At 47.4% G+C, this 17292-nt stretch overlaps 2 protein-coding genes across 4 annotated transcripts in view; one reads left to right on the forward strand and one right to left on the reverse strand.

The window, feature by feature from the left end:
- The window catches only part of CLBA1 (clathrin binding box of aftiphilin containing 1), a 31674-nt gene extending 30649 nt beyond the window's left edge, over window positions 1-1025 (forward strand). For all 3 annotated transcript variants that reach the window (XM_077323851.1, XM_077323850.1, XM_077323852.1), the window contains exon 6: window positions 530-1025. In XM_077323851.1, coding sequence (XP_077179966.1) covers window positions 530-697 — 168 coding nt within the window. In that variant the 3' untranslated portion in view covers window positions 698-1025. The remainder of the gene's footprint in view (window positions 1-529) is intronic.
- A 5962-nt stretch (window positions 1026-6987) lies between these two features.
- LOC143830810 (SERTA domain-containing protein 2-like) overlaps window positions 6988-17292 on the reverse strand; it is a 28441-nt gene continuing 18136 nt past the window's right edge. The window contains exon 3 of the mRNA XM_077323855.1: window positions 6988-10222. Within this exon, the coding sequence (XP_077179970.1) occupies window positions 9364-10218 (855 nt within the window). The 5' untranslated portion in view covers window positions 10219-10222 and the 3' untranslated portion in view covers window positions 6988-9363. The remainder of the gene's footprint in view (window positions 10223-17292) is intronic.

Here is a 17292-nt window from a genome sequence, read left to right on the forward strand (position 1 = left end):
TTCTTATATGCTGCTTTTCTCTACCCAAAGGAGTCTCAAAGCAGCTTACATTCGCCTTCCCTTTCCTCTCCCCACAACAGACACCCTGTGAGGGAGTTGAGGCTGAGAGAGCCCTGAGATTACTGAAGGAGAAGAAGAGTTGGTTCTTATATGCTGCTTTTCTCTACCCAAAGGAGTCTCAAAGCAGCTTACAATCACCTTCCTTTCCTCTCCCCACAACAGACACCCAGTGAGGGAGGTGAGGCTGAGAAGAGCCCTGATATCACTGCTCGTTTAGAACAACTTTCTCAGTGCTGCGGCCAGCCCAAGGTCACCCAGCTGGCTGCAGGTGGAGGAGGAGTGGGGAATCTGGGGGGGGGGGACGGGACGGGGACAAGGGCTTCTTCTCTTGAGAGACTGAAAGAGGCCTGAGCATCCTATAGAGGCCTGAGCACCCTCCCTGAACTAGCATCGGCTGCAGGGCTCCATCCCACCCAGTTTGCTACCCAGAACAAATGGTCATTTTCCTCCTTTTTTCTTTCCCACCCAGCTTTCCGTATCTCCCGAACCGAGGCAGAGCCATCTCTTCACTTACAACCTGTTCTTGAAGAAGACCCCGTCCACCGGGAACGCGCAGTACTTAACCGTTCCCCCCAAAAAGCGGGTTTTTACAGCGCAAAGCCTGAAGATGAAAATGTTTAGCAGCAACGTCTGCTAACACAGCCCTGTTTCTGTTACTCGACAGCTTAACCAGAAAACCGTGTATCCCATTACTAATTTGGTCGTCTCCTATTAGAACTGTTTCTCTGGGAAGGAAATTGCTGCTTCCGCCGGGCCCGTCACTTGACTCTGCGGACAGGAGCTGTGGCTTATCAGGCAGGGCCGGTCGTGCTGAACCCGACCAGAGAGCTGCGGGAAACCCTGAGGCCTGGTCTCTGAAGACAGAGGATATGCAAGCACCTGCCGTCGTGAGCCATCTTTTGTGGACTGGAATGGTTCCCCTCCCAAAAGCTTTTCTGTGTCCCAGATTATAGAGTGTGTGTGTGTGTGTGTGTAATGATGGTTTGTGTCTTTGTTACCTCCCTCCCCCTCCCCTGCAGTCTTTCCCTGGCTGCTTCTCGTACCCGTTCAGTTGCCCTGCCTCATGGCTTGGGTCCTGCTCCCTGGAAGCCACGGACGGGCCTTTTTGTTGCACTGGTATTGTCCCGTTACAGTCCACTGGTATGACTGGGGAAGGCAGGCGTCTCTTCTCTAAACCCCCCCCCCCCACCTCCATTTTCTTTCTCGATGAACATGTGAACGGCACTTCCGCGTGGCGTAATTTTCAGGGCCGTTCAAGAACCGTCCGTACGTCAAGAGTCGAGGGGTGCTCGTGGGCGCTTAGGTACTAGTCCGAGACGGAATGTCAGTGGGGTTTTAAGCTGAGTATTCTGTCAAGGCCACATGTAACGGAGACAGATATAATTCCTTTTCACCTTTTAAAAAAAAGAAGATTGCTGACAACAGCAGCAATCCAACAACACAGCAAGGATTCCTTTAAGGCAAGGTGAGACGAGCGTGGCTCTCCAGCCGTCCATGGACTACAATTCCCATGAGCCCCCTGCCAGCGCGCTGGCAGGGGCTCATGGGAATTGTAGTCCATGGACAGCTGGCTAAGGGAAGCAGTGGCAGCCGTGCTTCTCAAGCGGTCCTTCCATCATTTTTGTCTGCTGTCGAAACCGCCAACAGGTGAGAAGGCAGGAGAAACGTCCAGTAGAGCAGTTGGGGCCAAGTGTTGAGGCTGGGCTGGGAATTGTCATAAAGCCCTCCCACCCGTTCAGTTTTCAGGCCTGCATCTCCCTGATCAGATGCAAGGAAAAGCAAGTTGTCACAAATTAGCGTTTGCTCCTCTTTGGGGTCACCTGGACAACGCAGCAAGGGGCTTAACCTCCTCATGCTGCGGTCCCCATCTGAATTGCACCCCCAAATGCTTGAGAATAGAATTTCATTTAATTACGGGGAGCTCCAGAGGCAGGACTCCCGGCCTATGTCGGGCTGTCAGGGGAGAGGCACGCAGCTGATTCCCCCATAGCCCTGTCTCAATGGAGTTTGGGACCTGGAACCCCCTCGACCTTCCTAGTTCTCTGATGGAGTGGAAGAATGGCCTGGATGTCCAGGGACCTTTGAGGTGACTGAGCTGCTGGATGGGGAGTGTCCCTCCCCCTGACCCCACTGCACTGTTGAGCATTAGCAAAGGATTCCTTGTAGGATAAGCAGCATCGCTCAGAGTTGTCGACGTCGTTCCCCTTTAGGTCCTTTTCAATAGAGGCTCTTTCCACCAGCTTCGGCTTCAAAAGGCAAATGGATTTGGGGGCCTTTTTTGGAAAGTTTTCAAATGCTTAAAGGAGAAAACACAACAGCAACTAAACCCAGGTCAAAACGGGATGTGGAGAACTCCAGTTAAAGCCCCATTAACCGTGGGAGGTGGTATTTTGTCCTGAATTAAACCTTTAAAAAACCCTGTCTGCCTTCAGAAGCCAGCGCGAGTTGAAGAGCCCATGTCAAAAGGAACCTTAAACTACCCGCTTTGTGTGACTCCGTGGTTTTGCCCCTTTGTCCACGCCTCCGAGCTCTTTCATGGGTTTTTTTTTTTGCATTCCTTTCTGCACCCCACACATTATATTATCTACTTCCTGAGAGGGCGGATCCTGCAAACAGATCAAAAGTATCTCGCCTGGTTTTTTCGACGGTGCCGGTTTTGCTTTTGTTTCCGAGTAAGATTAGATGGCGGGGCGGAGACGGCTTCTCTCTCTTCCCCCACCCCCTGCTCCCCTCATCGTGACGCACTTTACACAGAGGAAGGCAAGCGGATTCTCTTGCTCAAGTTTTAGGATTCCGTGAGCGGTTCAAAATTCTGAGGCCGCTTGGAGACTTGCTCGGAATACGCTTCATGCGGCCTCCTGGTGCATCTCTTACTGGCTTCTTACGCACACGCACCGATGCTGCCGTTTCTTTTGACGGCACCGGGCGGGATCCGGTCCCGGAGCATTGCTAAGCACCAGTCTGAGCACAGTCGAACAGAATGAAACTCCTTTGGCGTTATAGCGGTGGGCTTTAGGAGACTCTGTTTACATATCTTCTCCCCTCCCCCTTTTAAATAGCAATAGCTCCGATCAACGTCTGGCTGCCTCCTTTTAATAATGGCTGTTGAGACAGGGACAGGCAGAAATCTGCAGCAGGAATCCCGTGCAGTTACGGAGGCACGCCACCACCCTTGCGGCAGGCCGAGGCTGAAACGGAAAACAAAAAATCTAGCTCGCCTGCAAGACAGTTGACAACTAACAAGTCTGCACTGATACTTTTTGTAACATGGCCTTTAATAAAAGATTTGCAACCTAGACACTCTCGTTTTTTTTTTTGCTTTTAAACATTTTTAACTGAACTAGAACTACGGAAAGTACAAGTGCCTTTTCCCTCGCGGAGCTCTTCCCACCTTCTACAGCAGGGGCTCCCGAGCAGGGCTCCCCGGCCTTTCCCCTACATGCCTTCTTCATGGGCTTGGCCACACATTGGCCCAGCTCTGGGGCTCCTCCGGGCAAAAGATTGAAAAAGGCTGTTCTGCGACCTCTCTCTCAGGTTCAGGGGTACAAATGGATCAGGATGGTGATGGGGGGGTCACTTCCACATTCATGGATGGCCCCCGAACCCTGGTGCCAGGAGGTAACGTCGGAGCCTGTATACATGTCAGCTGTCCGGAGGAACTGGTTGGCTACTGCTTGAGGCAGGGTGCTGGACTTAGGGGACCACAGGTCCAACCCAACAGGGCTCGTCTTATGTCACGCTTGCCACCCTCCTCCTCTCAAATACAGAGAAAGCCATGGCTGTTTCCCCATCAGGTCATCTCTCTGACTTGCAGAAAGATCATTAGGTAGGGCAGTCCAGCCCCCTATAATTACAGGCCCTCTGCAGTTCTTGGGGTTGGGGCTCAAACACTGTGTCTTTCATAGGCTACTATGTATGAGATATTAATGTGTTACGTTTTCGCCCCACAGGCATGCAGCCCATGGAGTTAAACAAAACAAGAGGCTAACTTCTATTTATGCCCTTAAGAGAACACTGAAGAAAGTAAGGCGGAAGTTAGGTTTTGGTTCCGCCGAAATGTTCCTGCAACTTGAGGTAGCTCTTCTCCAGTTTCGTTCCATCCAACTTCCTCCTTTCCCTCTTGACTGCCCAGCTGCCACCCCCCAACTACACACATGCCGTGTGATGATGAAATACGTTCTCTAGTCCACAAAGCACTTCCCAGGATAGCTTTTTGGGGGGTGGTCTGCCCTCCCCTTGTCGAAAAGCTAGCCTAATCATGCCACCCGCTTTTTTAGGGAAAGCCGTGACCGCTAGAAATGGTTTTTAAGAATCAGAACTTAAATTTGTAATCATGGTGCATTAATTGTCAAGGTCACTCCTCCGAGAACTGCATCGTGCAACCTATGCTTGAGTTTGTATGTCGGTGAGCGCACAACTGCATCCAACGCTGATGTTTTCCAGTCAAAAGGCGCTTGCTGAGGCGGAAACAGCTGTTTTAATGTTATGGCCTTCTCGTTCTAAACCGAATCACATCTTATATACCTCTCCAAACTGGCACAGTAAGGGAAGGAGTGCTTTCCCCCTTGCACCAGGGAGGATTCTTGGGGTATAGGAGAGTCATGTCTCCATTAAATGAGAGCTATCTGACAGAGCTATGAGCTGCCTTCAGACCAGCCAAAGTCCCTGCCTTGGAAAGCAAGGCTGCCCCGTAAGCTTTATAGCAGTGGTCCCCAACCTTTTTATCACCAGGGACCGGTCAACGCTTGACAAATTTTACTAAGGCCTGGGGGGGGGGTCTGAGCCCCTGCTCCACTTGCTTTCCTGCCAGCATCCCTGACTTCCCGCTGCCCACTGGGGGGCGCTGCCAGTAGCAGCTGCGCGGTGCCACGCCAAGGGGGAGACATGGCGGCTGCCTGAGAGCACCGAAGGTGAGCTGGCGGCAGAGTGGCAGGGCAGGGCAGCCCCCGAGGCAGCAGCCAGGGAGGAAGACGAGGAGCTGCGGCCCAGTACCGACTGATCCATAGACCGGTACCGGTCTCCGGACTGGGGGTTAGGGGCCACTGCTTTATAGGATTAAGAAACAGTAAGCCTCTGCTCCTTACCTCATCCCTATGAGAAAAGCACGATTTCCTCCTAAGGGTGACTGTGAATATCAGTGGACCTACACCAGCTTTGTAGGTGTCCATAATTAACCTATCTTGCCCACAGGCCAAGAAGGTGGCCATTAGTGTTTTCTGAAGACCTGCAGTTCACAAAGGAAAGCAGAAATGATGCAATCTAGAGCAGACTTTCTCAACCAGGGTTTCATGAATCAGAGTTGGAAGGGACCTCCTGGGTCATCTAGTCCAACCCCCTGCACTATGCAGGACACTCCCAACCCTATCGCTCATCCACTGTAACCTGCCACCCCCTTGAACCCCTGGGGTTTCTTGATGGCCCCTGAAGGGTTTTCTGAATGGGTAGGAATCTTTTTAATTTGCTAAACATTTATCACACGATATGACCATAAAGAGCCTTTTGATGTGGGTGAAGGTGGAGAGCGCAAAAGTTGGCTTGAAACTCAACATCAAGAAAACAAAGATCATGGCATCCAGCCCTCTCAATTCCTGGCAAATAGATGGGGAAGAAATGGAGGTAGTGACAGATTTTCTCTTCCTGGGCTCCAAGATCACTGCAGATGGGGACTGCAGCAAAGAAATTAAAAGACGCTTGTTCCTCGGGAGAAAGCTATAGCAAATCTAGACAGCATCCTAAAAAGCAGAGATATCACCCTACCAACAAAAGTGTGTCTAGTCAAGGCTATGGTCTTCCCAGTTGCAATGTATGGCTGTGAAAGTTGGACCATAAGGAAGGCCGAGCATCAAAGAATTGAGGATTTTGAATTCTGGTGCTAGAGAACAGTAGTCCCCAACCTTTTTATCACCGGGGACCACTCAACGCCTTTTACTGAGGCCCCGTGGGGAGGGGGTAGTTTACTCCTCTACTCTCAACCACTGCCCTAGCGCTCTCTGATCGCTATGGTAATGTTTAAACATCCCTTCAAAATAAGAAACAGACACGCCACAACGCTGAAATGTGTTTTAAAGGGCTGGGGGGGATGAAGTAAAGGGCCGGGGAGGGGGAGAAGGCGTCCTTCGGAGCCCACCTCAAATTAGTCGAAGGACCACATGTGATCCACGGCCCACAGGTTGGAGATTGCTACTGGAGAAGACTCTTGCGAATCTCTTGGACTGCAAGGCGAACAAACCGGTCAGTCCTAGAGGAGATCAGCCCGGACTGCTCCTTAGAAGGTCAGATCCTGAAGATGAAACTCAAATACTTTGGCCACCTCATGGGAAGGAAGGACTCCCTGGAGAAGAGCCTAATGCTGGGAGCGATCGAGGGCAAAAGAAGAAGGGGACGACAGAGAATGAGGTGGCTGGATGGAGTCCCTGAAACAGTCGGTGCGAGCTTAAATGGACTCCGGGGAATGGTAGAGGACAGGAAGGCCTTGGAGGATCATTGTCCATGGGGTCACGATGGGTCGGACACGACTTCACACCTAACGACCATATATGGTCATGTTGCCCCCCCCCAAAAAAAAAAACTGGCCAATGATGGGCCTGGAGGGGGTGGAAAGGGGATGGCCCTCCGGTGAGTGTATACACAGCTATGCTTCAAAGCCTGAAGAATGTTTCGGGGGTTTCTCAACAGTAAAAAGGTTGAGAAAGGCTGTTCTAGCTCCTGTCAATGTAGGCCGATTGGACCTGAAGCATCATCTGATGCTAGAGGGCCACACTGAAGAATGCTTAACCCTCTGATTTTGAAGTCTAGAATTCTGCGACTCTGCCATCTAAAGTCAGGTCTCAGTGTCTCGGAAAAGTCAGCTTGTATTTTTGTTGTTGTGCTGTTTAATCCAAATATTTTAAAACTAAGGAAGAACCACATCTGTCGATAACAAGATGATCAGATTGAAATATTTATTATCACAGGAAGTTAAAAAATATTTCACCCACAATTCTGCTTCATCACAGTGCAGAGGGCCCTTACCATTTTCAAGATTCGCAATATTTTTTACATATAAAGAAGCATTTATGCACAGTCTGTATACATTCTGAGACTTAATACATCTTTCAACCTCATCCCTTTACTCCATAAATGGACTGTGTTTTGCCAAGAGGGCCACAGTGATTTCAATCCATGAGCACGCCACATGCACGTCAGCGCACCAATACTTTTCAGACTGCCTAAATATGCCGTGGGCCAACGGGAAGTGACTTATTTTTGCACTGTTTGTGGCATAAGACCAATACATTCACGCCTGTGGTGGGAGGCAGAAAATCAGCACCAGAATTAAAGCAGATGGCTATTTTACTCCGTCTGAGATTAAACCTTGGGAGGTCTTTCAGTTCTGCTGAAGCTCGGTAGGTTTTCCTTTTAACAGCGACATGGGAATATTACAGAATATGAGGAGCAGACACTTTTTGACCATGTAACAGCAATTCGACCACTTGAGCAACACCTTCATAACCTGTTCTTTCTACCTGAGCTCTCCGGTAACCTCTCTGATCTCTATCAGGGTCACATCTGCTGAGCCTGCCTGTTCCCCTAACAAAACTTTCTATTCCTAGCAGGCAATTCTAGCCATAACCGAGTACTCAAGAGCAGTACTACCCCTGCTCGAGAGCATGGAGGAATGGAGGAGAGCATGGAGAGCATGGAGGAATGATCCTGCCATGGCCACACGTAGCTGTGTTACATCCACTTCCAGTAAAGGCTCAGTAGAGGATTGAGGCAGGAAGAGGACAGGGCATCTATCAAGCTGGACACAGCTTTACAGTAGCAAAACCAGAAAGGAACTGAGGTGAGGGCATGTGCAAATTGTAAACGTAGACCTAAAAACGTAGACCTAAACGTAGACCTAAAAACCGACAGCCACCGCTGTTACCAAGAAGACGGAAATGAATGGATCAGGATACAGCAGGATCCGTGAGGGTTCCTAACCCACTTAAGATGGAAACAGGTGCTGCTCTTTATTGGTGGGGGAAATCAAACCAGCCAAGCAGAAAAGGTACATTCCACGGTGAACACCTTTGACAGCGAACTGTGGAGCCAACGCGGCTTCCAATCTCCTAGAGGGCCTCTGTATACAATTGCCACCAAACACGTGTGCCTCCAAGACTGGCCCATCAGGCATTGTGAGTTTTTATCTGCCTTTTGCATTTAACAAAGGTTGCTTACAATAGAGGGTGGTGCAAAAAAAGTCCCCACTTAAGTGATATATTGCACATAAATCTAAAAAATTTGTAGCGAAGATACAATAGTCTCCAAAGAGTTAAAATACTTCTACATGTACAGTTAAATATTAATATATATATTTTTAAAATCCCCAAATTACCCCCAAATGGATGCACATAATACTGACAAAATGTTTTAAAACCGGATCATCGACATATAAATTATATTTGTAAATGCATACAATTAAACACCATTCCAATTTCACCAGCCAAGTAGTTGTCAACGATTTCTAACTTTTCCAGTCCTGCACGCCAAGCGCCAGCCAAGGGGGGAGGGAGAACAAGATCTGCAGTGTTAGACAAAGCACTGGAAAGAGTTAAAGCGTTTCAGCTTATAGAGGTAGTGCCACCCCCATCCAATTGGAAACTCATCATCTCCAAACTATGACGGATCTATGTAGTAAAATGTAGAAAGGCTAAAAAAATTTACAAAAATAAATAGTTTTCAAATGCTTTACAAATTTGCAAGGTTATTTTCGCTGCCAACCATCTCGAGGCTCCTTCAACAAAAGGGAAGGGAGAAATTTTTTTTTGTCTTTTAATTTTTTTTTCTAAATATATCTCTATTTACTGAGACTGCAAACTCCCAAGTATGCAACTCCAGTGAATGCCAACGCAGGATGGAGTCAGATATTAAAAAATAGAAATCTTTTAATTCAGAAGATTTTTTTCCTCAAAATCCATGTATCCAAAGTCTTTCGGACAGATTAAAAATTGCACATTAAAAAGTTAGTTCTGCTGGAAAAAGGGGAGGGGGGGCATGTGCAAGAGACAAATCTTTGCATATGCCCCAGGACAAAACAAAAGAAGAAAAGATTGCACAATTAGTTCAATAAATATACCATTTTACACAAAAGCCAGCCACATTTTTTGGTTTACAATAAGAGTCTTGGAGAGGTTTTTAAGGACCACTCAAAGTTAATGCCTCTGGTCGCCACTTTTGACACACCATTTTGCAGCTGCCTCTCCATGGTTTGAATTCCTCATTCAAATGTGGCAGTAGAAGAAAGTATCTTTGGATTTTTTTTTGAACGGGTGGAAAACATCAGGATCCCACTAGGATTTCCATGATGTGGTCCAAGTCACTCAAATCGCTTCTGCACATTGGGATGTTGTTTGCTGAGGACGAATTGCAAGAGGGGAAGGTTTTCAAGCTCTCTTCGGCAGGCGCTACAGGGGACGGTCTCGGAAGGGACAGCGAGGGGCAGTCAAAGTCTGAATCGTACATCGAAGTGTCAATGTCTTCAAAGATGTCGTCTATCGCCAAATCTTTCAAGTAGCTAGTTGAGTTTGAAATTTCAAAGGAGCCAAATGCACATTCCACTCCCTTCAGATCCTGCCGGTCATCTTCTGACCGAAGACCAGGTGTTTCGGGAGCCCTGAACTGTTCATCTCCGGGTGCAAGTAAACAGGTGGGCGGGCTCACGTCCTCCATGAAGTCCAAGTCTTTCAGGATAGAGGAAATGGCCGATGACATGTCAGTATCCGAAACCATCAACAGGCTGTTTTCCAGGGGACTTTCGACAGGCCGTGGTTCATAACCGTTTGACTCCTGCTGATTATCGCAAGGAAAAAAGTGTAAAGGGATTAGGGATGAATCCATGCTCACGCAAGCCGACGGACTGGCGCCGAGACCGCTGCACATGTTCAGGAGCTGTTGGCTGGTCTCTTGCCTCATCTCCTCCTGAATCTGCCGGACCGTGTTGGCTATAAGGACAGAGCGGTGCAAGTTTGGTTCCACCAGCATCTTGTACGTCTGCAACTTGGCGAGGCACACGTTGAGCACCAGCTGCCTCTTGAGCGGGTAGGGCAAGTTCCGACTGGAATCGAAGGCACTTGAGAGGCCAGCCATGTTTTCCTCATAATCACTCAGCTTGCGTTTCAGACCTCTTCCCAACATGAACCTGGGAGAAAGAAGCAAGCATTAGATGTCTTGGTTTGTAGAATGGCAGTCTTCAAGCAAAGGTTGGATACACACTTTTCTTGGATGCTTTAGGATGCTTAGGGCTGATCCTGCGTTGAGCAGGGGGTTGGACTAGATGGCCTGTGTGGCCCCTTCCAACTCTAGGATTCTATGATTCTATGATTCTATGAATAGGAGCAACTGGGCTCAGAAAACAGCACTCCCAACATTTCAACTGATCAGAAGCTGGAAAGACACCCTGGAGCAACTTATCCTGCAGCCAGGGTGTTGTACATGCCACGGGTTTTTAGGATTGCATAATAACTACAAAACGCAGCTCGCCGCCTAATTGGGCTTTCATTCGGAAACAATAGTTTTTTAGCCCTTGAGATAGTCCAGATGTGAGCAACACAATGGGTTCCATCTTGGATCTCTTAGATCCATCCCTTGGAGCCCGGGTTCCATCTTGGATCCCTTATATCTGTCGGCCAGCTCCTTCTCTCGTGAGACCAACGTTATGACCTCTGACTGAACAGGCGGGGGTTGTAGGATTAGAACGCCATCGTTGTTATGGTGTAACTCAGGGGTAGTCAAACTGCGGCCCTCCAGATGTCCATGGACTACAATTCCCATGAGCCCCTGCCAGCAAATGCTGGCAGGGGATCATGGGAATTGTAGTCCATGGACATCTGGAGGGCCGCAGTTTGACTGCCCCTGGTGTAACATATAATGGGAACCTATGGGGGTTTTATTGTGATTTTAATGTTTTATTGTGAACTGCCATGAGACCTTTTGGTGAACGGCGGTATACAAGTTTAAATAAATAAATAAATAAAATGGGAAATCCCAGAAGCCCAAGTTACTGAGTAATATTTCCTTGGGCCAGAGGGTGGAACTTCAGAATCCTATACAGATTGTAGCTCCTCCCTGTGATTTAACATCAGAGTAAAAAGCGCAAAATAAACTCTGTGAAATTCAAAGAAACCAGTCAAGCTATGTCCAATTTCTGTTCTTTGGACTGATATATATATATTGTAATATGGCACACACAAAAGCTGCCTATAGTTAATGACACTCATGACACTTGGAAACATTTATTCTGCACACACCTTGGTACGCCACCGGTCCTAGTACACCATGTTCTCCTCTGGGAATATGACCGTTTCTAATGTGATATGGAGGACTAATGGTTCAATCGCCTATCCAAAATTATCTTAACCAGAACATTGTATTCAGCATTATTTAAAATTGTGATTTTTAACCCCATCTTTCTTACTCCACCCTCAACCCCCTGGTCCACTGTTCAGACAGAAGTTTCCCTAAAAGCTGGTCTGACTGCTAAAGAGAGGCTTTTCAAAGAATTCTTTTGATGCTGACTACACTCCCTCCCCACTTTGGCCGCACAATTTGAAAGGTGGACTTTGAATGTTGGCACACATAGGAAGTGACTCTTGCAGAAGCTGTTAAAGTGTACAACTGCCTCCACACCAATAAAAGCAGCATTTAAGAATCCCCCCCCCCATAACTTATCGGTAGCAAACTCTGTGCTTGAAACTCCAGACCACAAAAAGATGGTGTGAAAGGTTTTAGCAGAACCCTATATGCAAATATTGGAAAAAAAACCTTAATCTCTCTCAGTGATCAAGCCAAATGGAAACGAAAGATCCTCAAGCAGCAAAGGGATTGCATCTCTTGCAGCAATGACTGGTCAAAGTCCAACACCCAGAGGGTGTACACGCAGCACTTCCCCTGCAGCTACATTCCTTAAGAGTTTTCCCTTGACCAGATACGGCAAAACCCCCTCCGGGCTGTTGCGTTTCAGAAGAAATTTTTAGGATCTGGCACAAGGGCTTAAAAAAAGAGGAAAAAATGTGTCTCTGGGGAAACGGAACATGCACACATTTCTCTTTGTACGCTTCTTGTGCCAGAACTCCAAGGTCCTCTTTTTAAAAATTAAGTGAATGTAGGGGTGGTGAGCTGGTAAGAGAACAATTAGAACCATGCCGGCATCTACAGAGTTAACAGTTTGCACTCCTTCCAGTCCCAAGCCTTATGTATACCAGATAGAGAGAAAACCCCAGAACGAATTCCCCGAACCAGGTTCACCAGCCACGACTGAAAAGAGAACTGAGTTTCAGCCTCATCAGAATAAGCTTGGTTTAAATACCGTTTCAGAAGAGCAAGGAAACTAGCAACAGCAGCAGAACACTTTGGGTTAACATGAAAAGCACTTCCTTGTGGTGCAGTAAATGTATTGCTGTAGGTCACAAACTCATGTGCATATTTAGATATGGCTTTTCAGTACGTACAGAGGTAATGCCTATGTGGGTATACAAGTGAGAAGTACACTCTTGTGGCATCACACATGTTCTACCTGCACATCACCTGTTATTTCTTTCAGGGGAATGCTTTCCAGGGGAAAAGCCGGCTTACGCGGTTCACGAGGGCATGATGCTCCAGTCTATCCAATGTGTGGGATTCACCACTGCCTAAGAATGCACACTTTGCAGAGTAAATAAGGTGCTTCTGCACTTGTGCATTATTTTGTTGTAACAGATGGACACAGCTACGAGGAATGGGCACGAAGCAAGGAATTTGGGCCTGGGGAGGTCCTGAACAGAACATAAATGCTCCGAATTGTCGAGCTTGGACCCCCTTTCTCTGGTTCGGGGGGAGGGGATCGCTCACAGTCATTTAAACCTAACAGATGGTGGGCAGATCACCCTGCTCAGCTGTTAGGTTTACTGGCTTGAACAGCCAAACTGAGAGAAGTCAGAGAAATGGTTGGCAAAGGCACCTTGCCCGAACTGAGCTACGAACCAGCCAAATTTGGACTGAATTTTGACTTGTGAACCAGCTTGTGGCCATCCTTGCCAGCTACCCTTTTGCATTCCACCGTGAGCCCAAAGGAAAGCCACTGTCCCAACCACCATGCCTCTCCGCCCAGAGCAGTGCTGACTTCATTCTCAGGCCTTGTCAGTTCTGCTTTTCATTTCTTCTCAAGCTTCCACTCGTGGTTGGGGCACTCAAATTTTCCATACAAATGTGCTGTTAAGGTGCTGTACCATGCTGAGCCAACATCAAGGCAAGGGTTCAAAACTCATTTTTTTAAACACCTGGTTTTCTGAGACAAGGCTATAAAGCCATAGAATTTCTCCAAAGAGACAGTCTTCAAAGGTCACAGTCATTAAGGACCACCTCCCAATATTATCAAACATGCCTTATGTTCTCCTGTAACTGTTGGGGTGCAAAGTGCCATCAAGTGACAACTGACTTATGGTGACTGGTTTTTAAGGCAAGAGATGCCTTTCAAGATAGTTTGCCATTGTCTGCCCCTCAACCAGGAACCTGGGGCCTCCTCAGCATCCATCCATCCAGACTGGTGTTCGTCCACCCGTGTCAAGCCAAGCTACTAATGCTCCAATTGGTCCCAGGACACCTAGCCACAGTGATCAAGGTGATGGTCACCTCTAGGCTGGATTTTTGCAACTCGCTCTATGCAGGCCTACCCTTATCCCTGACCTGGAAACTTCAATTGGCGCAGAATGCAATAGCCAGGGTTCTTACAGGAACACCTTGGAGGGCCCACATCCAGCCCACACTCAACAGCTACACTGGCTATAAGTCTACAGATGGAGGTTAAGGTTCTGGTAATCACCTTCGCCATATGTGGTCTGGAGCCAGAGTACCTGAGAAACCCCCTCTCTACCTATGCTCCCCAGAGAGCTCCACTACCATCAACAAGCTGGTGATCCTGGGCCCCAGGAAAGCTTGTCTGACCTCAACCAGAGGCAGCTTGGTGTAGTGGTTAGGAGTGCCGACTTCTAATCTGGCAAGCCGGGTTTGATTCTCTGCTCCCCTACGTGCAGCCAGCTAGGTGACCACAGCACTGATAAAGCTGCTATGACCGAGCAGTAATATCAGGGTTCTCTCAGTCTCACCTCCCTCACAGGGTGTCTGTTGTGGGGAGAGGAACGGGAAGGTGACTGTAAGCCACTTTGAGATTCCTTCGGGTAGAAAAAAGCGGCATATAAGAACAAACTCTTCTTCTTCAGTAATATCAGGGCTCTCTCAGCTCCACCTCCCTCACAGGGTGTCTGTTGTGGGGAGAGGAAAGACAACTGTAAGCTGCTTTTAGACTCCTTTTTGTATAGAAAAGCAACATATAAAAACCAAATCTTCTTCTTCCGTCCTGGATCCCAGCAGGTGAAATGAGCTCCCAGATGGCATCAGGCCCCTGCTGGAACTAAAGCAATTCCACATGGCCTGCAAAATGGATCTCTTCCACCAAGGTTTCGGTCGAGAGACATGAACCAGTGAGAGCCCAAAGGCCACTCCCACCATCAATGGTACCCACAGACCTATATTCATGGAGAAGTACCATTGTTAAATTGTTAACTATTACATTTCTGATATAAGTTCTGACATTTGATATTCTTTTTTAAAGTTACCCATGTTAAAAAACGTTATATATTCATATCAGGTTATCATTATATTGTACTATGGAAATTTCAGCATAAACCACCCTGAGCCACAAGGGAAGGTGGTATATAAATATAATTAAACTACACTAAATAAATAAAATACTTAGATTCTGAGATCTGATAAGATTGGACTAGCCTGGCTCATCCAGGTCGGTACCATAACCCTTGCATGTATATTAATATTTACTTATGCTTCTTATCTAAATAGAATTGACATTTATTTGTATTTAGATTTTTATACCGCCCTTCACGACAAATCATCTCAAGGTGGTTCACAGTATAAAATTCATAAAATACAATATAAAACCCCTTAATTATACAAATAGAAATAGAAATTTTCCATCTGGGTTGTTCCATTAGTTCAGGCTTAATGAGAGCCAACCACCATTTTTAATTTGCAAATGCATGAGGATATGTAAATAAGCAAGCACAATTCTCATCTGGCTAAGTGGCCATCCTAACCCCATACCACCACCACCCACCAGTAACCAAACACAATCTGTTAAGAGAATGGCAGGGAAATAATGTGGTTGAAGAGACCAGGGACATACGTGCTGCATGGACTTGCATTTTATAGGTAAAGGTTAAGGTATCCCCTGTGCAAGCACCTAGTCATGTCTGACCCTTGGGGTGACATTTTCTTGGCAGACTCAATACAGGGTGGTTCGTCAGTGCCTTCCATAGTCATTACCATTTACCCCCCAGCAAGCTGGGTACTCATTTTACCGACCTCGGAAGGATGGAAGGCTGAGTCAACCTTGAGCCGGCTGCTGGGATCGAACTCCCAGCCTCATGGGCAGAGCTGTCTGCTGCTTTACCACTCTGCGTCACAAGAGACTCTTATTTTATAGGTAATCCTTGGGAATTCCTTCAACAGCTTTAACACAAGGAGAGAAGGATTGGGGGGGGGATATAAATTTGAGACCAAGAGGCAGGATGCCTCAGAGTAGTTCAGCAGTGGAATAGGCTGCCTAAGGAGGCGGTGAGCTCCCCCTCGCTGGCAGTCGTCAAGCAAAGGCTGGATACACACTTTTCTTGGATGCTTTGGGCTGATCCTGCGTTCAGCAGGGGGTTGGACTAGATGGCTTGTATGGCCCCTTCTAACTCTATGCTTCTATGATTAAGAGTAGACCCTGCGCATGGCAGAGGGCCTTCCAGTTTCCCCTGTTGTCTCAGCACTGCTTCTTCTGAAGGTCTGGCCATCAGCAGCTCAGCTGGTGTTTAACAGTCCCCAACTCCACAGCACAACCCAGGCAGCCAAAGCTTCTATGCAAAAGAGCAATGAATGGCTTTTCTGTGAGTGAGTGGTACAAAAGCCTCTGCTTCTCCCTCGCCCAAATACAGGCACACCAGCCCTGCTGCTTGATTCATTGCATGGCACCCTTGCGGAGCTAGCAAAATGGTGCAACTACCGACATAGCAAAACATAATAACACAAGCACAGAATTCAGCATTCCTAGGACTGGAATTTGGACTCCCTTGGAGCCAAATTAAGATTTACATTCGGCACAGAACACCCTCTACCCCCAAGCTTTTCTTATGGCTCCAAGGAGGACTGAGTGTACAACTGCAGCGTTTGGGTTTTCAAGTTTTTATCTTTATTTCCAACAAACCTTATATAAAGTACACGAACACTGTGAATCCTGATTATAACGACCGCATAGTGGACCTGACTTGTGGCATGAAGAAGGGAACCAGCAGGATATCCAGTGCATACCACCACCATTCAAAAACTGGCACTGTCCCCTCAAATTCTTCCCAACTGGGCTAGACTTCCCCACCCTAAAGAAGGCCTGTGTTTGTTTCACTAGCTCTTCTTGTTTACTATCTCAGCACCACTCAGTGGCATAATTTCTAGCCGAGTTTCTGTTATTGTGGCTTGAATACTCTCCAAGCATCCTGCAGAGATCTCGTCCGCTCAAGTCTTGCTTTCAGTTCTTCTGATGACTCCTCTCATCTTTGAGAAATCGCTTCTTCTGAAGTTACATGCAAATGTTCATTCCTGGCAATTGGCTGCCCAGGTTCCCCAACCACTTTTACCTCCTACACCAGGGGTAGTCAACCTGTGGTCCTCCAGATGTCCATGCACTACAATTCCCATGAGCCCCTGCCAGCAAACACTTTTACCTCCTACACCAGGGGTAGTCAACCTGTGGTCCTCCAGATGTCCATGCACTACAATTCCCATGAGCCCCTGCCAGCAAACGCTGGCAGGGGCTCATGGGAACTGTAGTCCATGGACATCTAGAAGACCATAGGTTGACTACCCCTGTCCTACACCACCTCAGGGTTCCCCTCCCTAAGACACATTCATTTATCATGTCTAGAAAAGTCCTCCCCGTGCAACAATTTGAATGGACATTTGTCTGATTGATGTAAAAGCTGCTGAAGTTTCGCATAATTACAATACAGGCTCCTTGAGCAGCGTGTCTGATTTCTTCAACTACTCTTACAATTCTGTTCAGATGATCATAATGCCCTCCAAGTAATGAAGTATTTTTTAACAATAGCATTTTCATATATACTAATTCCTCTGTCTCCTCTACCGAATAGACAGCAATGTCACTCACAACATAGCTGTTCCTAT

The sequence above is a fragment of the Paroedura picta genome, chromosome 2 (genome assembly GCF_049243985.1).
Source record: "Paroedura picta isolate Pp20150507F chromosome 2, Ppicta_v3.0, whole genome shotgun sequence".
Taxonomy (NCBI): domain Eukaryota; kingdom Metazoa; phylum Chordata; class Lepidosauria; order Squamata; family Gekkonidae; genus Paroedura; species Paroedura picta.